We start from the raw sequence: 22,500 nt of genomic DNA, 5'->3' as shown, positions 1-22,500 counted from the left end.
GTGTTATTCCATCTTTGAACTGTTGATGAAGATACATGATTTTTCAAAAAAAATTTATTTAAAATTATAAAAATTAGCTTGGAAGGACTGACAAATTTGATAGAAATAGTTTCCTTTCATTTTGAAGTAATATTAAAGTGACAAATGATGTAAAATCCTGCACCTTCTACATCTACAATTTTCCCTCCGTTACTTTTCCTCCGTTACCATGACCTTTCTTAATAAAAAATCTCATGAGTCAAAAAGTAAGAGGTTTTTCAACCTAATCTTGTACCATATGGTAGAAAACTATATGAAGCAAATATTCTAACCAGTTTGTTAAGGATATGGAAGTGAGAACCAAGAGTTATCACTGTTTGGATTTATTGCCCAAAAAGTGCTGCATATTTCATTCCCTCCGTTACTGACATGAGTTTTTAAAATTTTTTGTCAACAACTTGAAAGAATATCACAGGTTTAACTTGACCCTGTTGGAGTGTTAACTCTTTCCTACATTCTGATACTTTACTTATTTCAATAGTCCCTCTAGTTTCTGAATAAGAGACATTTGAATGTCAAAAATCTGCCCCTGTTTCCCTCCGTTACCACTTGACTGGACCCACCTTTATGTTGAAAATCAAACTCCTAGAGCAGGACCGTGAACACTTTTTTAATTTTTTTGCTAATGTATGTATTGTGTCACCATGGTAACTACTGAACATCCTGCCAATAGAGAACCATGTAGAACACCCCCAGCATGATGTCTCTGCAAAGTATCAGTTAATAATATTACACACACTCATGTAAAATTGTATTACACCTGGTTCACAATTACAGCTCGTGTGTGTCATGAGGTAATTAGGTCTAATGACTTTGTTTCATTAATAACACACAATTGCTATTCATTTATTATTCAAGATGCAGGATCTAACATTTCTCCATGGACGTGTTATTGCTTTGCTCGGAATGTTTCACAGTACGACATTAAACTGATCTATCTCCATGGAGACAAGAAGATAAGCATGTTTTTTAATGGATTTTGCCGCCGTACTGTGAGATATTTTGAGCAAAGTAACACAAACACAAAGTCCACTCTCCACCAGAAAAGTGACACAGTGCACCTTTAAAGTGAAATTGACTTTTTAACTATGATTTGGACTGTTGGACATTTGGATTGATTTGGATCGGTGCTTTTCAAATAACTCCAGTGTAAATAACGCCACCGAGCCAACCACGTCTGAATACAAAACTATCAAGTATCACCTTTGTAAATGATTTTTATGAATGGATGCCCAAAACTCGGTGCCCGCTCACATCGACCGCGCCCTGTAGAAATGTCAGCTTCTCCCAGCGCCGCGACTTTCACTTCCATCAATAAAACCCAATTACACCCATCAATAGTCTGTGTTCACATGGAATCACAACACTGTAGAAGAGTTTAAAGATGCCACATTTTACTTTTATGGGCTATTAACTACCAACATAAAACATATTTAGATCACCATGTTACTCTGAGTCTCCTCTCCCTTTGCTCTCTGCGCTAAGTCACTCCCCCCTCAGAGCGCTATCACAATCACGTCAAGTTGATTTGCTCGGTTTTGTATCATGTTTTTTGTATATTTATGGAGAACTGTTGTGCAGAAGCATGGTAACCGTAACAGGGTTCAAACTAGAGGTCTGCGCGGGACAGAATTTTCAGTCCTGCGCCCGCCTGATCCCGCTCTGTGCAATCCCGCACCCGCCCGCTCCCGCAAAGAATTGTAATTTTCAGTCCTGCTCCCGCCCTCATCTGCAATATTTTGTCCCGCGCCTGCCCGCATGTCCCACAGGATGGGAACCTTTGCTTTCTTAAACTCTATCAAACACGGAGAAGAGAAAGGAATTGGGCTGCGTATGGGAGGAAGTGTGGTGGGCGATCCAGCGGCATGGTAAAGTCCTGGCTAAACCCTGTTTTAATCCTGGTTTTAGACCTGTTTTAGTCCTGGTTTAGTCCTGGTTTAGTGGTGCAGGCCGCGTACGGGACGCGGGGGGACTGTCTGCGCAGCGTACTTGGAAGGAAGGACTGTCCGCACGGCATACGGGGCTGGGGGGGACTGTTCGCGTGGCGTACTTGAAAGGAAGGACTGTCCACGCAGCGTAGGGGCAGCGGGGGTACTGTCTGCGCGGTGCATGGGATGGGTGGGTCAGTCTGCGCGCAGCGTACGGGATGTTTTTTATTAATGCCAAATTAAATCTCCAGCACAAATTATGCATGATATGCTTACATTCATCTTTTGTATGTTTTACTTTACACTCATATTTAGTTTGCGAGACTACAGTTTATAATCCCACCCGCCTGCGCCCGCGTTGATTAGTCCCACTCCCGCCCGCCCCCACAGTGAGCTTTCAAAATGTGACCCGCGACGCACTGGTTTGCGTTGGGTCCCGAGGGTCCCGCTGCAGGGCTCTAGTTCAAACAGGGGCCGGGGGAGATCACTAGATTACTCAAGGATGCATGGATGACATCTAAAACCTCTTCAGGCACAGTTTTGATGAGGGAAAAAACTCCCTGTTTAACCTGATCTGAGACAGGTCGCAGTTCTCAGGTGGAGTTTGCTGTGGAACTGTCAGGTTGCAGATTTGTTGATGTGGTTTATGGTTCATATCTTTGTAATTACTGTGCCTAGCCACATGCAACAAAACCTGGCACAAAGTTCAATGTCTTCTCTGTCAGGAGAAGTAAACTAAAGTCAGATATTTTTTTCACAAAAGCTTCAGAAAATTTTCATTATTCAACCTCAAAGATGTGACCAGAACATTAATATAAACAAACAACGAGAAGGTTCAGCACTTGTAAATCAGACGTTTGGCGATTTCCCCAGAAGAGTTAAGCATTTTTCCTCACTTACCTTAAGCATTTGGAGTGTGGTGGATCCCTCTGCCACCACTCCATAGTGTCAGTATTATTTTATTTTCATTATTATTTACATTAAGTTAATCACATTACATAATTTAATTCCTTTATTTAGACTTGTATTCTAATTTGGGTGCACACATTTTAGTCAATATAAGTTTGATTTACTTACACTTGTTCTTTTTGTGTTTAGTTTTAGTTGGTCCTCAAGTATTTAAACACCCTGTTCTTTGTCCGGTTGGGTTAGTTTTGTTCTGTTCAGTTTGATTTTGAGTTTCCCCAGTTGGGCCCGGCTTTTTGTGCATAATTTGCCTAATTTGAGCCTTTGTTAAATTATATCTTTTTTTGGCTTCAATAAATTTAAACTTACTTTTATACCTTGTCTTTTCCTTTCTGTTTGGTCCACTACACTGAGGCTCCTAATTATTCACTGCAAAGAGTTAATAAGCACTTTTCCAAACTTCAGAGGCCAGAGTTTGTCTTCACAGTAAAGCTTACAAGTATTACCACTCTAGCGGCACACATGATTCCCAAATAAATATGCTTTATAATTTGATGCAAACAGCACACATTGGTCTATAATATTCTGTATCTGTACTGGGACAAGACAAATTTTGCTCAGAAGAAAATCAGTTAATCACTATGGCAACCTTCATTTTTCATAATTCTGAAGCTCATGGATAGACCCCTGCCCCCCCTGAAATTATGACATCAACAACTCGACCACATGAACATGAACACAACCTATAAAGTCCTCACTCACCGATGTGGTACTCTTGCACTTGGTTGAGGTAGCCGCAGACCGGAGAGTAGCCGAAAAACACAAGCATGACCGTCTGGCCGTCCTCCCGGGAGACTATGTGGGCACTGTGTCCCTCCAGAGGGCAGAGGGGCCCCGGGGTCGGCCTGACGGGGGTCCACACACGTCTGGGGATGTTAAACACCCACAGCTCGTCGCTAACGTTCGCCGCTCCCTGCTCCAGCTTACCCCCAAACATGTAGAGATCGTCCTGCACGAAATACAGATCAGTATAATCAAATACAGTAACAAGTTTAAGTTTCACTTCATGGTCTAATAGTAACAGACACACTAGGTAATTCATTAGATCTTTGTTTGTATTTAGAGAATGCTCAGTTATATATCTTTTTGTATTTATGTTTGTACAGTCAGCGGTGACAGTATTATGTTTAGAATTGGATCACAAACATGAAGAGTCACAGCAAAACTTTCTGTTTGTGGCCATTTGGATCCACTTAATATCAATGACACATGCCTTCTCCTGTCTCAGTCTGCGCAGCCTGGCTCTCACTGCACAGGTGAGTCTGGGTCTGTCTGCACAGGTGAGTCTGGGTCTGTCTGCGCAGGTGAGTCTGGGTCTGTCTGCGCAGGTGAGTCTGGGTCTGTCTGCGCAGGTGAGTCTGGGTCTGTCTGCGCAGGTGAGTCTGGGTCTGGGTCTGTCTGCGCAGGTGAGTCTGGGTCTGTCTGCGCAGGTGAGTCTGGGTCTGTCTGCGCAGGTGAGTCTGGGTCTGTCTGCGCAGGTGAGTCTGGGTCTGTCTGCGCAGGTGAGTCTGGGTCTGTCTGCGCAGGTCTGTCTGCTGCGCAGGTGAGTCTGGGTCTGTCTGCGCAGGTGAGTCTGGGTCTGTCTGCACAGGTGAGTCTGGGTCTGTCTGCGCAGGTGAGTCTGGGTCTGTCTGCGCAGGTGAGTCTGGGTCTGTCTGCACAGGTGAGTCTGGGTCTGTCTGTCAGGTGAGTCTGGGTCTGTCTGCAGTCTGTCTGGGTCTGTCTGAGTGAGTCTGGGTCTGTCTGCACAGGTGAGTCTGGGTCTGTCTGCGCAGGTGAGTCTGGGTCTGTCTGCGCAGGTGAGTCTGGGTCTGGGTCTGTCTGCGCAGGTGAGTCTGGGTCTGGGTCTGTCTGCGCAGGTGAGTCTGGGTCTGTCTGCACAGGTGAGTCTGGGTCTGTCTGCACAGGTGAGTCTGGGTCTGTCTGCGCAGGTGAGTCTGGGTCTGTCTGCGCAGGTGAGTCTGGGTCTGGGTCTGTCTGCGCAGGTGAGTCTGGGTCTGTCTTTATGTTGATATCAGACATGGAAGTGTTACATGAGTCTGGGTGATGGTACAGTCATGTCTCATGTGTAGGTTATAGGTGGGTGAGTGATGTGTGGGTTGTAGGTGGGTGATATGTGGGTTCTGTATGAGTCATGGTAGAATCGTGCATGGGTCGTGCGTAGGTCATGTGTGGGTTATAGGTGGGTTGTGTGTGGGGTGTGTGTGGGTCATACATGGGTTATAGGTGGGTTATAGGTGGGTGATGTGTGGGTCATGTATGAGTCATGTATGAGTCATGGTAGAGTCATGTGCACGTGTTCTCTGTGGTTGGAGTGAAAACAAGAATCCATAAGTCATTATCACACTTTTATGAGCACAGGAATTATAGCTGCTATAAAACCTATTGATCTGAGCCAAGTTTGAAGACAATCCAACAACTTTATAAAGAATGAGAGGAGTTCACTTGTGTAGTTCATGTAGCAGTTCATGAGTCAGTGCTCTGGGAGAATTATCACTAATCAATGCTCCAGTATCACACATGGACCTGTACATGATGCACCAGTTAACATCAGCAACCATATGTTAACTATACTGTCTAAATGAAACATCGTTGTTTAAAAGAGCCGCACATCACGTGTCAGACAGAAGGACCAACATAGACTTGTTTCTATGGAGATGTTATTGTCTGAAATGTTCCACAGTGCAGCAAATATCTTGCAGACATTAAATTAAACTACAGGTATTTTATTTCTATTTTTATTTATTTTATTGCTAAATAATATCTTTATCTTAATATTACCACTCTTGGCTTGGAGACATAAAATGCTTGTCTACATGGAGATATATTAGTGTAATACCATACTGTGGAACTTTCTAGGCAAACCAATAACATCTCCATGGAGACAGCAGGTGTAGGATCATGTTTGTCATTTAGATTAGATTAAAAATACTTCATTATCATTTATAAACATTAATGCAGAGCCATGTGTTATGCAGGTTTAAGTCACAATGCAGCACCGTAGGTGTCATCAATTCCAACCAGGAAGTAACATTTAAACCTAAACATTTTCCAAACTGGGAAAAAGTGTCAATTTGTTTTATAGCTAAATCTTAAATACAATGATTTTAACTATTACCACAGTCCACATGTGCTGTGTGGATCTGGAGAAGGGATTCGACTGTGTCCCTCGTGGGAGGTACTCTGGCAGTTTGGAGTCTGGGGCCCTTTGCTAAGGGCTGTTCCGGTCCCTGTATGACCGGAACAGGAGCTGTGTTCATTGCTGGAAGTCAGACCTGTTCCCGGTGCATGTTGGACTGCGTCATGGCTGTCCTGTTGGGTGTCCTGTCACCGGTTCTGTTCATTGTATTTATGGACATCATTTCTAGGCGCAGTCAGAGTTTGGGGACCACAGGATCATCTCTGCTGATTGCAGATGATGTTGTCCTGTTGACTTCATCAAACTAGGACCTGCAGCACTGGGGCAGATTGTTAAGTGTCCAGGATGAGAATCAGCTCCTCCAAATCTGAGGCCATGTTTTTTGACCGGAAAAAGTTGTCTTGTCCTCTCCGGGTGAGTGGAGAGTCTCTGTGTGAAGTCGAGAAGTTCAAGTATCTCAGGGTCTTGTCCGCGAGTGAGGGGAGGATGGAGCGTGACATTGACAGGTGGATCAGTGCAGCGTCTGCAGTGATGTGGTCGCTGTATTGGACTGTTGTGGTGAAGAAGGAGCTGAGCCAAAAGCCAAAGCTCTCGATTTACCACCTATGGTCCATGGGTCTACTCAATAAACATATTTCATGACACTACAAGTGAACCAGCACAGTACTATCCCGGTGTTTCTTATTTATTAGTACATTTTGTAAGTACAGCAAAAAGTAAGTCAATAAGTGTTGTAATATGTGACGGGTGGAGAAGGGGAGTGAGTCCAGGTGTGTGGCTGATGTGAAGAAACAGAATCAAAGAAGAGGAGAGATCAACACAGAAGAGATTTTGATAGAAGGGATGAGACACCTATGGTACTGGAGACAACGACGATGATGATGATGATGATGATGATGATGATAATGATGATGATGACAGGTAAAACACTGAAGCATAAACACAAAGTGATGAGAGAGTAAAGAGCTGTACCTGGTGCAGGGCCAGAGAGTGTCCATATCTGTACAGAGGACCAGAGCCGACTGTTACCATGTCCCACGTCCCACTGTCCACAGCATAACTACACACACAGACAAATACACATCATGAGTAGAACTGGTTTACACACAATGTAATCTTACACAACTGCATGCAGAATGTGTATACCTTAAAATAATAATATAATGTTATAATCTAACTGGTTGAGGGTAGTGAGAACAGTAACAGATAACCTATATGCAAAAAAATAAAAAATTAAAAATTGTGTGGGGAAAAAAGTGGAAATTCATGATTCCATGGAACTAGAAAGCTAAAACCATACATTGGAACATTTTCCATGGAGAAAGATACGTTTTATATCACACTGTGGAATATTACAGCCAAAGGTAGAACATTTCCATGGAACAAACAGGAGGAGGCCCTCATCCAGGTCAAATAAGAAGGTTTGTGGAGATTTATTAAGTCTATTTTTAGGGGAACAAAAAAAAAAGCACTGTGGCTTAATATCCTGACCCTAACTTCTAACCATAACCTCTTTGCTAAGACAGAGACAGAGAGACAGAGAGAGAGACTTTATTGATCCTAAGGAAATTCAAGTTATGCTGCAGCAACATTTACACGTCTCAGTCCCTTTTGTCAGTCAAAGGTCTCAGGTCAGTTTAGCAGGAGGACTGGTCAGGGAGGGTCAGCAGATCCAGGAGGACACAACAGGAAAGGTCTCGTTCTTGCTCCCCTCTGGTGTTTCATTTGGTGATGAAAATGTTCATTCCCTCACAGTATTTTCCGAATAATCCATAATAAACTATTTGCTGATTATAAATTCAGTTTTTCTTTTCTTCATACATTACTTATGAAAAGGTGGCACCTACATTTTAACCGAGTCATTTCACCTGACAGACAGGAGCAGAGGACAAAAATATGAATCCAAAACTGTCACAAACACTGTCTAGAGTCTTACTTGAGGAGCATGTGGTAGTTGGAGTAGTTGAAGGAGTAACCCCCCACCACCCACATGAGCCCCCGGTGCAGCACGGCCTGATGGGACGCCCGGCCCAGGGACAGGGGGGAGGGCTTCACGCTGGGCAGCTCCCAGAATGCATCAGCCGAGGGGACGGGCAGGGAACAGTCTGGACCTGAGCACAAACACACGTGAAAGAATGTATCAGCTGGAGGGACAGACAGGAGCAGTCTGGACCTGAACACAAACAGACTGAAGAGGACAGGACAAGAACAACAGTACGTCATATATAAAACAACAGCGCCCTCTGGTGGGAGAAATAAGTTCACTGTTACATTATAGGGGTGTTAGAAGTGACTAAATAGAGAAATAAAAAGGTGAAATGGTGTAAATCTGAAACAGCTTTTGGGCTTAAAATCATATTGTAAACAACTAGGGTGTGTTAGTTTGAGTGTAGACAGCTCCTCCCTTAGACTTAGACTTAAACAAACTTTATTGATCCACAAGGGAAATGATTTGGACAAAGGAGTTCACACATCACAATATAATAATAACAAAGAGAAATTATATATATAATTTAATAAGTAGCAAAAAAGAGCAAGAGACGGGTATGAAGTAAGACGTAACGATATAAATGTAAATGTACAAGTCTAAATAAAATAGAAAAATAAGTAATAAAATATAAAATCACAGCTTTATACAACAGGTCAGTGCAACAATGATATGATGATTGACAGGACAAAATTTTAGCTCTTACACAAGGGTGAGTTGTACAGTTGTAGGGAGTATTATATGTTATATAAGGGTGAAGTTGTAGTGTATAGTTATACAGTTGTAGGGAGTATTATCTGTTCCATAAGGGTGAGTTGTTGTACAGTTGTAGGGAGTATTATCTGTTCCATAAGGGTGAGTTGTTGTACAGTTGTAGGGAGTATTATAGTATGAATGTAATCCTGTATCTCTCTGTTTTAGTGGAGCTGTAGGAGCCTGTTGGAGAATGAGCTCCTCTGTTCCTCTGTTTTTTGGGGTTTTTTTGTTTTGTTTTTGTGATTAAACACATTTTACATAGGATGGGAAATATATTATTATGTATGTTTTTTAATCATTATCATTATGTTAGAACTCAATAAAAGATCATCTAAATAAATGTTATATTGTATTAAGTGTTATTGCAGGACAGTTTACAGAAACGTTTGGGACCCTCTGGCCAGTCTCCTGCACTTGCACCTTCTCTCCACACAGGGGCAGTCATCACCCACAAGTACACCCCACACTGCCCATGAGGAAACTATTAATTTGAAAGTAAAATCAGATATTCTCTTAATAAATATAAATCATATCATAAACGATAATGACAATTTCTCTTGATATCGTGAACACACACAGTGATACAGCTCCAGTGACACGGCTTTCTTTTGTCTATTTTCCACAAACCTAACAAACTGAAACCACAAACCGTGAAACATTTTTTGACCAGACCATACTTTTGTGATCCGGTGATGAGTTACCTCAGTAAGTTATATTTTTAAGTTGATGTTTTAAAAGGAATTAGCTGTAACTATGTTTAGTTTCCATTTGTGACGACTCCACAAAATGTGTGATCACTAATTCAGTTCATTCTGATCATCTTGACTACGTGAGTGAGTGAGCACCTTCTGTCAGTCTGAGTACCTTGTCTGTTGCGGTTGAGCACACTCCTTGTTGGAGTTACCTGTCTGTTGTGAGTCCTTTGTTGGTGTGAGTGAGTCCTTTGTTGGTGTGAGTGAGTCCTTTGTTGGTGTGAGTGAGTCCTTTGTTGGTGTGAGTGAGTATCTGTCTAGTGTGAGTGAGTACTCCGTTGGTGTGAGTGTGTACCTGTCTGTTGTGAGTGAGTACCTGTCTGTTGTGAGTGAGTACCTTGCCAGCTTTGCACACACACACACAGCTTCTCTCTGGACAGGTCACAGCAGCAGTGGACAGGGCTGTGAGTACCTTATCTGAGCGTGTATCTTTCTGGTGTGAGTGAGTTCACTGAGAATGAGTACTTTGTTGAAGTGAGTACTTGGCAGTGCGAGTCCGGTACCTTGTTGGTATGAGTATTTGTCTGATGTGAGTGAGTCCTTTGTTGGTGTGAGTGAGTATCTGTCTGATGTGAGTGAGTCCTTTGTTGGTGTGAGTGAGTACCTGTGTGTTGTGAGTGAGTCCTTTGTTGATGTGAGTGAGTACCTGTCTGTTGTGAGTGAGTCCTTTGTTGGTGTGACTGAGTCCTTTGTTGGTGTGAGTGAGTACCTGTCTGGTGTGAGTGAGTACCTATCTGTTGTGAGTGAGTCCTTTGTTGGTGTGAGTGAGTCCTTTGTTGGTGTGAGTGAGTCCTTTGTTGGTGTGAGTGAGTACCTGTGTGTTGTGAGTGAGTCCTTTGTTGATGTGAGTGAGTACCTGTGTGTTGTTGAGTGAGTACCTGTGTGGTGTGAGTGAGTCCTTTGTTGATGTGAGTGAGTACCTGTGTGTTGTGAGTGAGTCCTTGTGTGTGAGTGAGTACCTGTGTGTGAGTGAGTACCTGTGTGTTGTGAGTGAGTGTTGTGTGTGTACCTGTGTGTGTGAGTGAGTACCTGTGTGGTGTGAGTGAGTCCTTTGTTGGTGTGAGTGAGTACCTGTGTGGTGTGAGTGAGTCCTTTGTTGGTGTGAGTGAGTAACTTGTCGGTGTGAGTGAGTACCCGTCTGTTGTGAGTACCTTGCCAGCTGTCGTTGCACACACAGAGCTTCTCTCCGGTCAGGTCGCAGTAGCCGTGCTCGGGGCTGCCACAGTTGTTGGGGCAGTAGGGGATGTGGCAGGCGTCTCCCTTCCAGTGCTCCTCACAGTCACAGTAGACCCGCCCTGTGCCCAGGCTCAGCACTCTGCAGTGCCCACGTCCAGAGCAGTTATAAGGGCATGAGTTCAGCCTGGGCACACATTTAAAATGACAAAGAGCTATTATGAGCTGTGAAAGGATTATTAGTTTACATGTTGCAGTTTGTGAGTTAAATGACTTTGTCTGTGCTGGATTAAAGTCCTGGGGCACATCACATTCATACCAATAAAGCTGAGGGAAGTGTCTTGCCCAAGGACTGCTTTTTAAGGAGCTCAGATCAAACTATCAACCTATAAGTAAAAGAGAAATTATACATCTAAACTCAAACATGTGAATTTTATCAAAAAATGTATCTAAATGATTGATTTAAGGTGATTAGATGTCCTTTAATATTTATTCCAAAATATACCAACGCACCGTATAACTACACTTTTGACAAAACTTTACAAAGACGTGTGGGTCTAGAACTGTATCCTGAAAGACACGTGGAGGTTCAAGTGTAAAAAAAAAGGGAAACAACAACAGAGAGGACTGAGAAAGAGCAGATTTCTGTAGAATTGGCAGTGGAATCACCAAACTGTTATTTCTCTCCAGTAAAAGAAGTGAGAGATTTAGTTGTAAATGATTAGGAGGAGACGTCTTCTGCATTTGAAAGACACGTGACATAAATGAGCCGCTGTGATTGGACAAAGGTTTGACTCTCAGACAATGATGAGAATCCACCAGGAATGTTCCAGTTAATGTCAGAGCTGAAGTATGACTTAGTCTGAGCCGGGGAAAGAAGTCCACCAGAGTCCACCATTATATAATCCTCAGCATTTTAAAACACTCGCTTCTTGAACAGCAAGTTTCTCCTCATGATATTTGTGAGTTCACAAACTCACAAGAATCCATTTTGGCGCTTGCTAGGGCCCAACAGCTGACCAATCACAGAGCAGCTTTGAGCTTTGTGCAAAAAACTATAGTTCTGTCTGTGAGTCACTCCCATAAAAACCTTCTGCAACAAGTTATAACAAAATGTTTTATAAAGAAGCCAACAAAACTTTAACATATTTTCAGTGAGGGATCCTATGGCCGAGACTACTGGTCTGCCAGGAGGACTTGTCAAACTTTTGTGTGTTTTTAACAGTGTATAAAGGATACAGGACCTTCATATAGTTCACCTCCAACTTTGTGACTTCTCCTTTTTCCAGTCAAATGTGTAATGTACTGTATTAATTTCAGCCTTATATTTAGTTGTAGGGTCACTGTCCAATTTCTGATAATAGGTAGTATCTGACAGTTGATGCTCAACTTCTTTTACATCATCAGATTTGTATCTGACCCAAACTGCACTCACTACAAGACTGCACCTGCAGGAAAGTACATGTACAAACTGTCATTTATGCAGAGAACTATTACTAGAAAACACTGTATTTGTGATCATGAGTTTAATCTGCTTTTTTACAAATAAATACAAACAACACCAAATCTACCTCACGCACTGAATAATGAATGAATGAATGAATAATGAATAACTTCTCCTTTCTGCTGTTGTCCCATAAAAATCCTTATACTATAGTCAACAAATTCATTTTGATCAACTAACTCACTACTGGCCGATTAAAATAATACAAAGTCTTTCAATGCAGAAAAACGTGTTTATGAACACAAGTGAATGTGCTGAACAAATGTACTCGAGTAGTGAAGAGGCTGCGAGCCGACAGGTCCATAGACAGGTGCACACTGCCAGGTGACTGAACTACTATTTTGTTGTAAGGAATATTCTTAGTGTTTACAGTGTGCTGTCTGTTTATATGAGCTTAAGGCCTCATCCACGTCACATATTTACACACACAAATACATACAGTGTATGAACATGCAGGAGCAGGACTTGAACTGTCAACTATTCAACTCCAGAACTGCCACTCCCCCTGAGCAACACCATCCATGTTTAATATAATACAATAAAAGAGTTTAATTGAAGCTGTCCAGAGTGCAGACGTGTAAAATTCTGGTCATTTATCACATTCTGGTCATTTATCACATCTTCCTCCTGTGTCCAATATCTGAACAAGAGGAGAGTCATTAGGAAGAGAAGAACTTAGATTTCAAGAGCTGATCTGATCATCTGAGTATCACACAATGCTGTTGAAACACAGCCTCCCTCTTTCCTTTGCTCCCTATGTTAAGTCACTCCCCCTTCAGAGTGCTATCACTGCTGACCGCTGTTTTTCTTTTGTTTTTTAAGTCTGAAAATAACACTGCACAAAATGTTACTATAGACTGCTTTCTTATCCAGTTTGTAGTAAAACAGGGCTGTAGTTGAGTTTTCAGTAAACTCAAACTGGCCCTGGCTTCAGTTACCCTGAATTCCAAACATCACCCATATCAGTCAACCTCTAACCACAACACAATCAGGTACGACTTATGAGTATTCAAAGTTACACAGTGAGGTAGGACTTACAAGTATTCAAAGTTACACAGTGAGGTAGGACTTACAAGTATTCAAAGTTACACAGTGAGGTAGGACTTACGAGTACTGGATGTTGAAGCCAGTCAGGTTGTAGGCTGCGTCGCTGAAGAAGTGCAGTAGGGCGTATCCAGAGGTAGTGACCACTTCTGGGACAGACTCGTTCCCTCGGTTCTCTGGGACCACCAGGCCACTGTGGAGAGACAGGTGACGAGAGGGTTATGAGAAGAAGACACAGCTTTAATTTAATGAAACAGTGAAAAGATGGATTACAGTGTGTTTATGTTAAGAGGTGGAGATTAATTCCCATTCTCACATTATTATCACAGTGATGATCCCACAGGTTACTGAGGAGGGTCATTCAAATTATGTCAAAATTCTAAAGAGCTGAATAAAATAAAGCGATTCCTGGTTTATGTAGTCCACTCCTCTTCTCCCTGTACTGTACATTATTTCAAAATCAAGACAACACTGCAGTTTTCTATGCATGAAATACTCAATATACACATTCTGCATATCTCAAAAACAACTATTGTAAAATTATTAATAAATATTGTCTATATCTATCTATCTATATAGCTCTATATATCTATATATAGATATATAGATATATACACAGTGAGATAGGAGATAGGACTTAGGACATAGTACTTTTTTAATTTAATTTTTTTAATAAAATTATACATTTATAAATCTCTCACCTCTGCTTCTCTTCTGAATCTAAATTAGTTAAAGACATTTTACACATTTACACAGATTCCACAGGTTTTCAGTGTTAGTATTAGCCTGTGCATCAACAGTGTTTCTTGCACCACATCTTGAGAACCATTGTCCCCTCTTCCTCCTGGGGTCCACAGTCTATTCTGACATCCCTTCATTACAACATCTCTATATTTAGACATGACAGTTTTCTGATAGCTTTTGGTATCACTATTCCAACACGTCATAGTTTATGTCTCTCGCTGTCCATGGTGCTGAATGCAGCAGATAGATAGAGGTAGGTACAGTACCGTAGATAACTGTTACACACAGCGCGTAGGGCACCAAGCACTTACAGGGGCACCACGTGAATCCTTGCCTGCACGAAATTTCCCCTCCCACCTGTCCTCACTTTCACCAGCACAGAATCCCACTCCTGTCCCCCTACATGAAGCTGTGAACGCAATGACATCAACTGTTTCCTGTCGCTCTGAGACTCTTAACTGTTCAAAAGATCAGAGTTCTGCACTTCTATTTTAGATACAAGTCAAAACTGTGTTATTATTATTTGTGAAATGTGGTGCAATATTTCAGAAACAGGATTTTCAAAGCATAAATCTCTACTTACTACACAGGAAGTAGAGTCACTATCACTAATCTGCAGCTTCACCTTGATCCGTGCGCTGTGTGGATGTAAACAGACACACCTGCTACTTTTGCATTTTTACTTTCAAAGAACACATCAAACTGGATTAATGTCACAGTTTTGTGGACTGGGCTCATTATTTGTGGAGGACAATTTCTATGAGGATGAGATGATGCACTTTAAATGCACCATTTTACAAGAGCTGAATATTAAAGTCTTCTTTTGATTTTCCTACTGTCTGATCTCCTCTGTGCCCCAAGTTTTCTCTCATCAAGAGCTTTGCAGAGGTCCAAACATCTTATGATATATGGAAGCGAAAAGTATATTATCTTATCACATTAATATTATCCATGTCGGAAAAGCCAAATGTTTGAAAAAGAGTGAAGTGTCACTACAATGAAAAAAAAAAAAAAAAAAAATGTCGAAGTGGGACATTTGAAAAATAACAATCAGACGTCAATGTCTAAACAGTGACATGGAGGAATAGCAGCTCTTCTTCCTCTGTGTTCTGTCACAGCTCATTATCAGAGGCCTTGCACAGATGAACCGGTGATGAATCCAGAGATGCACCTGAGACTGACATGGACGAACGTGAAGGAGCCTGGGGAACATCCTCTGACTGAGCACTAAAACAAAGACTGATTGCTTCTTGATTGGTATAAAACTATCATTTATATTTATAACAAGCATCATCCCACCAAATAAAGTCAAAATGTTTAAAATCGGCAAAAACTGTCAGACACGTTTAAATGTTATGTTTTTTATGTTTTTATTTGTTTATATTACTTATGTTAATGTGTTAATTATATGTATGTGTCTCCCTTCCTCTGTAAAGCATTTTGAATCGTATGCATGTATTTGTGAAGATACAAAATGTCCGTCTCTTGTTGTTCCTCATCGTTGTGTTCACCTGAAGACGGCGGCGAGCGGAGAGAAGATGGAGTCTCCGTCGTACACGTACATGTGGTCCCAGCTGCACTCTGTGGCAAAGTGAGTGAAGCGCAGACGCAGCACTGAGTTTGGCCTGCACCACAGAAACACAAGTGTGATAATAAGTGTTTATCAGAATCAAACTCATGTGCTGAGAGTTTGCAGCTGATGGCATCAACAGTCTCTGGGGTGTGATTCTGACTGTAGGTTCTGCTCTGTCTGAGGCTCTATTTGACTTTAATCTGTACTTTATGTTAACCAGTGTTGGGGAGTAACAGATTACATGTACCGGAGTTACATAATCAGAGTACAAATTATGAGTAACTGTATTCGGTTACAGTTACTGTTTAAGTGATTGGATTACAGTTACAATCATCAATCAATAATATTTTTAATTTGGTTCGGTAATGTCTGGGCTTTTCATTTTCTTTTATCAGACAAAACATCTTATGTTACGATTTCCTCGTCTTTGTTTCTCTACAGCAAATCAGGTAATCCAAAGTATTCAGATTACGTTACTCACTTTAAGTAATTTAATGGATTATGTTACAAACTACATTTTGGGGTATGTAATCTGTAATCTGTAGGGGAATACATTTTAAAACTAACCTTCCCAACACTGATGTTAACACAATCTGACCAAAGAGAAATAACTCAGCTGGAACTACAACAGGTGAGCTGATTTGTGCTGTTAAACAAGTGCTTGTCACTCACTCTCACCTTTTTGTTCAAAATCAAACTCCTAAACAGGACCATGAACGTTCACACTGATCACAGCCTCCTGAAAATGAACTATTTAAATCCATTTTGTATGAAGTGCTACTATCTGATCCATGTTATAGAATCAAACCTTTGACCCTTCTGTTGTAGACAACATGAGGAGACTCACGCGCCCTGCAGGAGCCAGGTGCACTTGGTCTTGTACTTGTAGTTTTGTGGTCCGTCTGTGAGAGAACCTGACTGCTCTGTGATCCTGAAACACACAAACACACAAACACACATATCACAGGTGAACAAGAAGAAGGGCTTATATTGGCCACATCTCATTTCCCTTTCCTCGCTTCCTTCTCCTTGATTTCTCTCCTCATTTGTGCAGTAAATGAGGGAGGAAGCCCCACCCACCGAGGAGACAAAGCGAGGAGAGAGGATCTAAACTCTTCACTGAGACCAACACACTTTGATTGTTTTCTCTGGTGTCTGCTCCTGAAGCCTCCCTCAGGTTTATTCCTTCTTTCTGTGGTTTTCTCTGGGACACCACTTAATATGACACATTTGATTGACAGCTGAATAATGGAGGTTCAAGGAGAAGAATGAAGGAGAAGAAAGCGAGGAAAGAGAAATGAAATGAGGCAGATGTCATGCTGCTCACTGACAATAATAGAAGAAATGTATATCTGTAAATGACATGTAAAAATACTGAGTCTTATTACATAGAAGAAAAAAAAAATAAATAAATATATATATATATATACATATATATACATATATATACATATATATACATATATACATATATATACATATATATACATATATATACATATATATACATATATATATATATACATACATATACATATATACATATATATATACATATACATATATATATATATATATATATTAGTGCTGTCATGCGATTAAAAAAATTTATCTGTAATTAATTAATCTAATTAATCTCATTTTAATCTCACCTAAAAATTGCTGAGAAAAGCCTTCAATTTGAGGTATTTTCATTTAAATTCATTATTACATTATTGTGGCAGATCAAAAGACTGATATAGATTTAAAAAAGTGACTTTATAAAGTCATTTATTGTTTAACAAATCTCTCCAAATTGGCTGTTTAGCCCAAGTCTCCATGAATAAGAAACTGTTTGCTGTAAAGTAGCAAAGACAAGGAAATCTGAACATAACAACTTTTGTCTACTTAAAGACAATAAAAAGTCCAGTCTTTCCTTAACCATATTAAAAATATTATTGATAGAGAAATGCTTTATATATGAAATCACTGGTTTTAGTCCTTGTTTTAGTCCTGGTTTAGACCTGCTTTAGTCCTACTTTAGTCCTAGTTTAGTCCTGGAATGGATTAATCCTGGTTTTAGTCCTGGTGTTAGTTCTGGTTTAGTCCTGGTTTAGTCCTGGTTTAGACCTGGTTTTAGTTCTGGTTTTAGTTCTGGTTTAGTCCTGGTTTAGTCCTGGTTTTAGTCTTGGTGTTAGTTCTGGTTTAGAGGCGCACAGGAGGAAGCGCGGTTTACGCAGCGTACGCGAGAAAACACGATCCACACGCAGCTCACTGGAGCACGTCGGTGTCCGCGCAGTAACTACAGAAGGAAACGTGGTCCGCACGTTCTCAGGTTAATGACGATGATGAAGGTGTGTGTTTGTGTGTGTTTGTGTGTGTGTGTGTGTGTGTGTGTTTGTGTGTGTTTGTGTGTGTTTGTGTGTGTGTGTGTGTGTTTGTGTGTGTTTGTGTGTGTGTGTGTGTGTGTGTGTGTGTGTGTGTGTTTGTGTGTGTTTGTGTGCGTGTCCCCTCATGTGGCAGGTCACTATAGGACAGATGGTGCAGACATCATGAGCCTATGCAGGTTGTTTTCACCAGTGACATTTAAGTTGTAGGCGATTTTATATTTGTTATTTTCTTTTATATTTCACGTCGGGAGAATAATTTCCAAGACACGAATGCGTTTTTACCTGTGCACTGCTGACTCTGTTACATCGCTCTTACTGTGCGCGTTTTGGGTGGGTTTCCGGCAAATGTATAAATGTGTTTTTTTTGTGTGTTGTTGTTGTCCCAACAACACATAAAAACAGGTTTTATAATAAAGAAACTCACATACAGAAACACTAAAGTTAGAGATTAAAAATGAGATTAACGCAATTAAAAAACATAATGCGCTAAATATGACTGTAATTAATTAATCGCAATTAACGCGATAATTTGACACCCCTAATATATATATATATATATATATATATATATATATATATAACCTCAGTTTTAGAGTTAAACTAGAGAGCCTATCAACAAGTATTTCTGTAAAAATAATTTTTACAGAAATACTGTAATAAATAATTTTGAACACTGTTGTGAAGATGACTGAGTTTAATTGTATGATGAGTTGAGAAAATGTGTTGCATTCAAAAACATCCCTTTTATTTACACTTTCCCACATAAATCTATAGTTGATTCAGTGATATAATAATGACTGTTATGTATGAATAATACAACATTATAACATCATATCTGTATTATTATTATTACAGATGTTCTATTCTATCTCCATGGAGACAAGCAGGTAAAGTCAAGTTATAGATCTATGGAGAAGCAAGGTATTTTTAAGTCATCAAGATGATAGACAATCATATACCCTATTGTAAAATTCCAGGCATTTAAGGCAAGCTGAATGAAGTGTCTTGCTCAGGGATGGTGGTATGCATGGCTAGTATAAGGAATCAAACCATCAACCTCAGTGAACAATCTCCATCCACTGAAGCACATGTAGTGTCACTCATCTCCCTGTGGCATGGACTTGTACACCATCTTCACACCACTACTGCAGTAATAATGAATACTACTTCTGTCACTGCTACCACAGATCCTTTCAGAGTTTGCAAACAGAATACTCTCTAAAGTCTGGTGTCATTTCATATTTAGCTCCAATGCATTTTCAATGGGTGAGTTAGCGTTAGCCTCCAAACATCACATGTGATGTAAACCAGAGATGTTTTGGAGACTGACAGTCATTTATGTGAGAAACACCAGAGCTGGAAAACAACAAGTATGTGTAGCAACATTAAGTTTACTTTATTACTGCAGTTGTTAATGTAGTTTGACCAGACACTATTTACACAGGACAGTCCCAGTGTTGAGCCTGTGTCCCCTGTCCCAACAGAATTATACAAAACCACTCATTTGTCCCAGTTTTGTACAAGAAATGTCCCAGGTGTCCCTATTTTGAACCAATCTGATCCTACAACAGTAAAGAGAGACACGCATTGTCATTTGTCTAGGTAAAATACAGAAAATACAAAGACAATGTGACTAGACTGACTCATGTTAGTCATGTCTGCCAAGTCTAGAATCATATGTGTGTGTTTGTGTACAGAGGAGTGTCAGTCTGGTCAAACGTCTGGTGAAATGAAGGAGTTCATTGGTCAACATCATTTACAAACAAAAATATTTCTCTCCTCAGATGAACAGAGTTGAGTGATTCACTCAAGTTTATTGTTGGTATACAGCACATATATGATTTTATGGTCTACAAAGATCTAGCATTATGTTGTTGTTTTTTTGTTTTTTTTTTGCTGCCTGTGTAAAATTAATGGTGCTGCTACTACAACCACCACTACTACTACTACTACTACTATTTCTACTACTACCACTACTTCCACTACTACTATTATTACTACAGCTGCTACTACTTCTACTACTACTACTAACAGTACATCTACTACTACCACTACATCTACCACTACTACTACTGCTACTTTTACTTCTGTTACTACTGCTACTTCTACTGCTGCCACTACCTCTTCTTCTACTACTACTATTACTACGACTACTACTACTACTACTACTACTACTACTACGACTACCACTACTACTGCTACTGCTACTACTACCACTACTTCTACTACTACTATTATTACTACGGCTACTACTACTACATCTACTACTACAACTACGACTACTATTACTATGACTACTACCACTCCTTCTACTACTACAACAGCTACTATGACTACGACCCTTACTTCTACTACAACTATTATTACTAAGACTACTACTACTACTACTACTACTACTACTACTACTACTACTACTACCACTACTACTACCACTACTACTTTTTCTATTTAGTGCTGCTACTTCTACTTCTACTACTGCCATTACTACTATGATTACCACGGCTACTATTACTACAACTACTACCGCTACTTCTACTTCTACTACTACTACTATTAAGACTAATATTTCTACTTCTATTGCTCTTACTGCTATCAACAGTAGCAGTAATACTTCTACACTCTCTGCTGGCTCGTGTTTGAAAGTACTGTCACTCTCCTGAGCGTAACACACTTCAGTCCAGCAGAAGGATGTAAATCTTTCATGTCGAGCTCAGAGCAGAGACACGCTCTATTATCATGTCACACGTGTAACTGTCGCCATGGAGACCACAAGGTGACATACAGATAGAGGTGCGCTATATCCCCGTCACACCTGTACATGCGCTTTATAAGAGGGGTTATAAATGTGAGCGATGAATGTCGGGAGGAAGAACAGGAATGTAAAACCTGCTGGATCAAGAGTGGCGGATACATAGACAAAATTAGTATTAGATTTTTATTTATTTACTTATTTTTACAGAGTGTGAATTGACCATGTGCCAGGAGTTGTGAATTGTATCATTTGTGTACAGTTGGGTAAACTATCTCCGGTGTTTGAAATCCTTGTTTCCTTGTGATGTCATAGGTGGCGTCCTTTGTAATATTATTTAAGACTCCAAGATGCAAGTGTGAATTGAGCAGCGTGGAAAGAAGTTACAAGGTTTTAACCTTACCATCCACCCGCCCGCCGGCGGGCGATTTTCCAATAAAAAATGTTCACTCTGTATATTCACCTTCATTATTGTTTTCACTACTGGCATGCCATACATCGTTTGAAAGCTTAATTTATCAATAAAACAACCATATCATTCATTTTATGCCGTACAACGAGCCCAAAACGCTATAACTTAAAAATTCACATCATAAACAAAGAATAAGATACGCGTTTCTTACCTTTGAGCCGGTTCTGTCGGTCCAAAACGCGTTCAATCCATGAAAAGTTGTACTCAATAAATCCGTAATAATCCACAGAAAAAGAATATCAAGTTGTTTTTCCAAAAAATAATTCCATGTGGGGAAATAATCCAGAAAATCGTCGTCCGTATGAGTGGATGAATCCGTGAATGAAAATATTATGTCTCTTCTCCGCCTCTTCTCCCGCTCTCACTTCCCTTTCTCTCCCGCTCTTGAGTACGCTTGTTTTCCTCACACTCTTAGCTTCAAAATGAGACCCTCCCCGCTGTTGTCGGTGGCGGGGTTTAGGTGGGACAAGCCGCTGAAGAAGCTAACGCACTCACGTACTTCCTGGCTTTACGCACGCGTCATCAGTTTGTTTACGGGAAATCTCTTCAGTCATTGGATCTTCCAGAAAGTGATTGACATATTGTTTTAGCCTATCACCAGAGCTTTCAAACGGTGGGTGGGACATTCAGATAGTATTTGAAACGGACGCGGTGTTTATACGCGCAGCCGAGAGGGACCAGGAGAGAGACACAGAGAGCAGTGTGGCAGTGCAGAAGTGCCACTTGGAAGACAATTTTGGCTACTTTTAGTTTTTTTTCTTGAGAAAACATGCCTAAAGCTCAGAAGAATTAGTATTATAATAATAACAATTATTATTATTATTATTATTATTATTATTATTATATTATTATTATTATTTTGGCACAAATTTAGCAATCTTGTGCCGAATTGTCATTTTGTATACACAAAGGCTCACAGCATCAAAACCCTTTGTCCTAGAGATCTGAAATTCTACACAGTTGTTGCCAACAACTTGAACAATGAGTGTAGTGAGTCACAAATGCCTAGTATGAAGTATGCCCAAGCTAAGGCCTTTATTTTTTTTCTATTTTTTTTTTTGAAGCAAAAAAATATTTTTTTTTTTCAATTTTAATTGACTGTACAGTAGGTTAGGCAGCACTCACAGTCTTCATGTACATATCTACAGAAACTAGAAGGCCTAAGCTTTAAAATGGTGCCTCACACAAGCATGTGGGTTCTAAGGTTTTCTTTTTAATAAGCTATGACATTTGGGTATGTCTTACCATTGTGCACACACCAAAATGAGGCGGGTGGTAACAGGTTAATGCACATACAGCCCGGGG

General features: G+C 40.4%; 1 protein-coding gene across 1 annotated transcript in view; it reads right to left on the bottom strand.

Annotated features, from left to right (window-relative positions):
* Positions 1 to 22,500, bottom strand: part of atrnl1a (attractin-like 1a) — a 499,802-nt gene that overhangs the window by 438,404 nt on the left and 38,898 nt on the right. The window contains exons 3-9 of the mRNA XM_055162865.1: positions 16,453 to 16,536; positions 15,544 to 15,657; positions 13,353 to 13,481; positions 10,719 to 10,927; positions 8,009 to 8,183; positions 7,045 to 7,132; positions 3,636 to 3,882 (exon numbers count right to left, since the gene is read on the bottom strand). Coding sequence (XP_055018840.1) covers positions 3,636 to 3,882; positions 7,045 to 7,132; positions 8,009 to 8,183; positions 10,719 to 10,927; positions 13,353 to 13,481; positions 15,544 to 15,657; positions 16,453 to 16,536 — 1,046 coding nt within the window. The remainder of the gene's footprint in view (positions 1 to 3,635; positions 3,883 to 7,044; positions 7,133 to 8,008; positions 8,184 to 10,718; positions 10,928 to 13,352; positions 13,482 to 15,543; positions 15,658 to 16,452; positions 16,537 to 22,500) is intronic.

This window comes from Boleophthalmus pectinirostris, unplaced genomic scaffold (genome assembly GCF_026225935.1).
Source record: "Boleophthalmus pectinirostris isolate CB_2022bp ecotype Guang Dong unplaced genomic scaffold, ASM2622593v1 HiC_scaffold_5, whole genome shotgun sequence".
NCBI lineage: Eukaryota > Metazoa > Chordata > Actinopteri > Gobiiformes > Gobiidae > Boleophthalmus > Boleophthalmus pectinirostris.
This window is presented reverse-complemented; position numbering and strand designations above follow the sequence as displayed.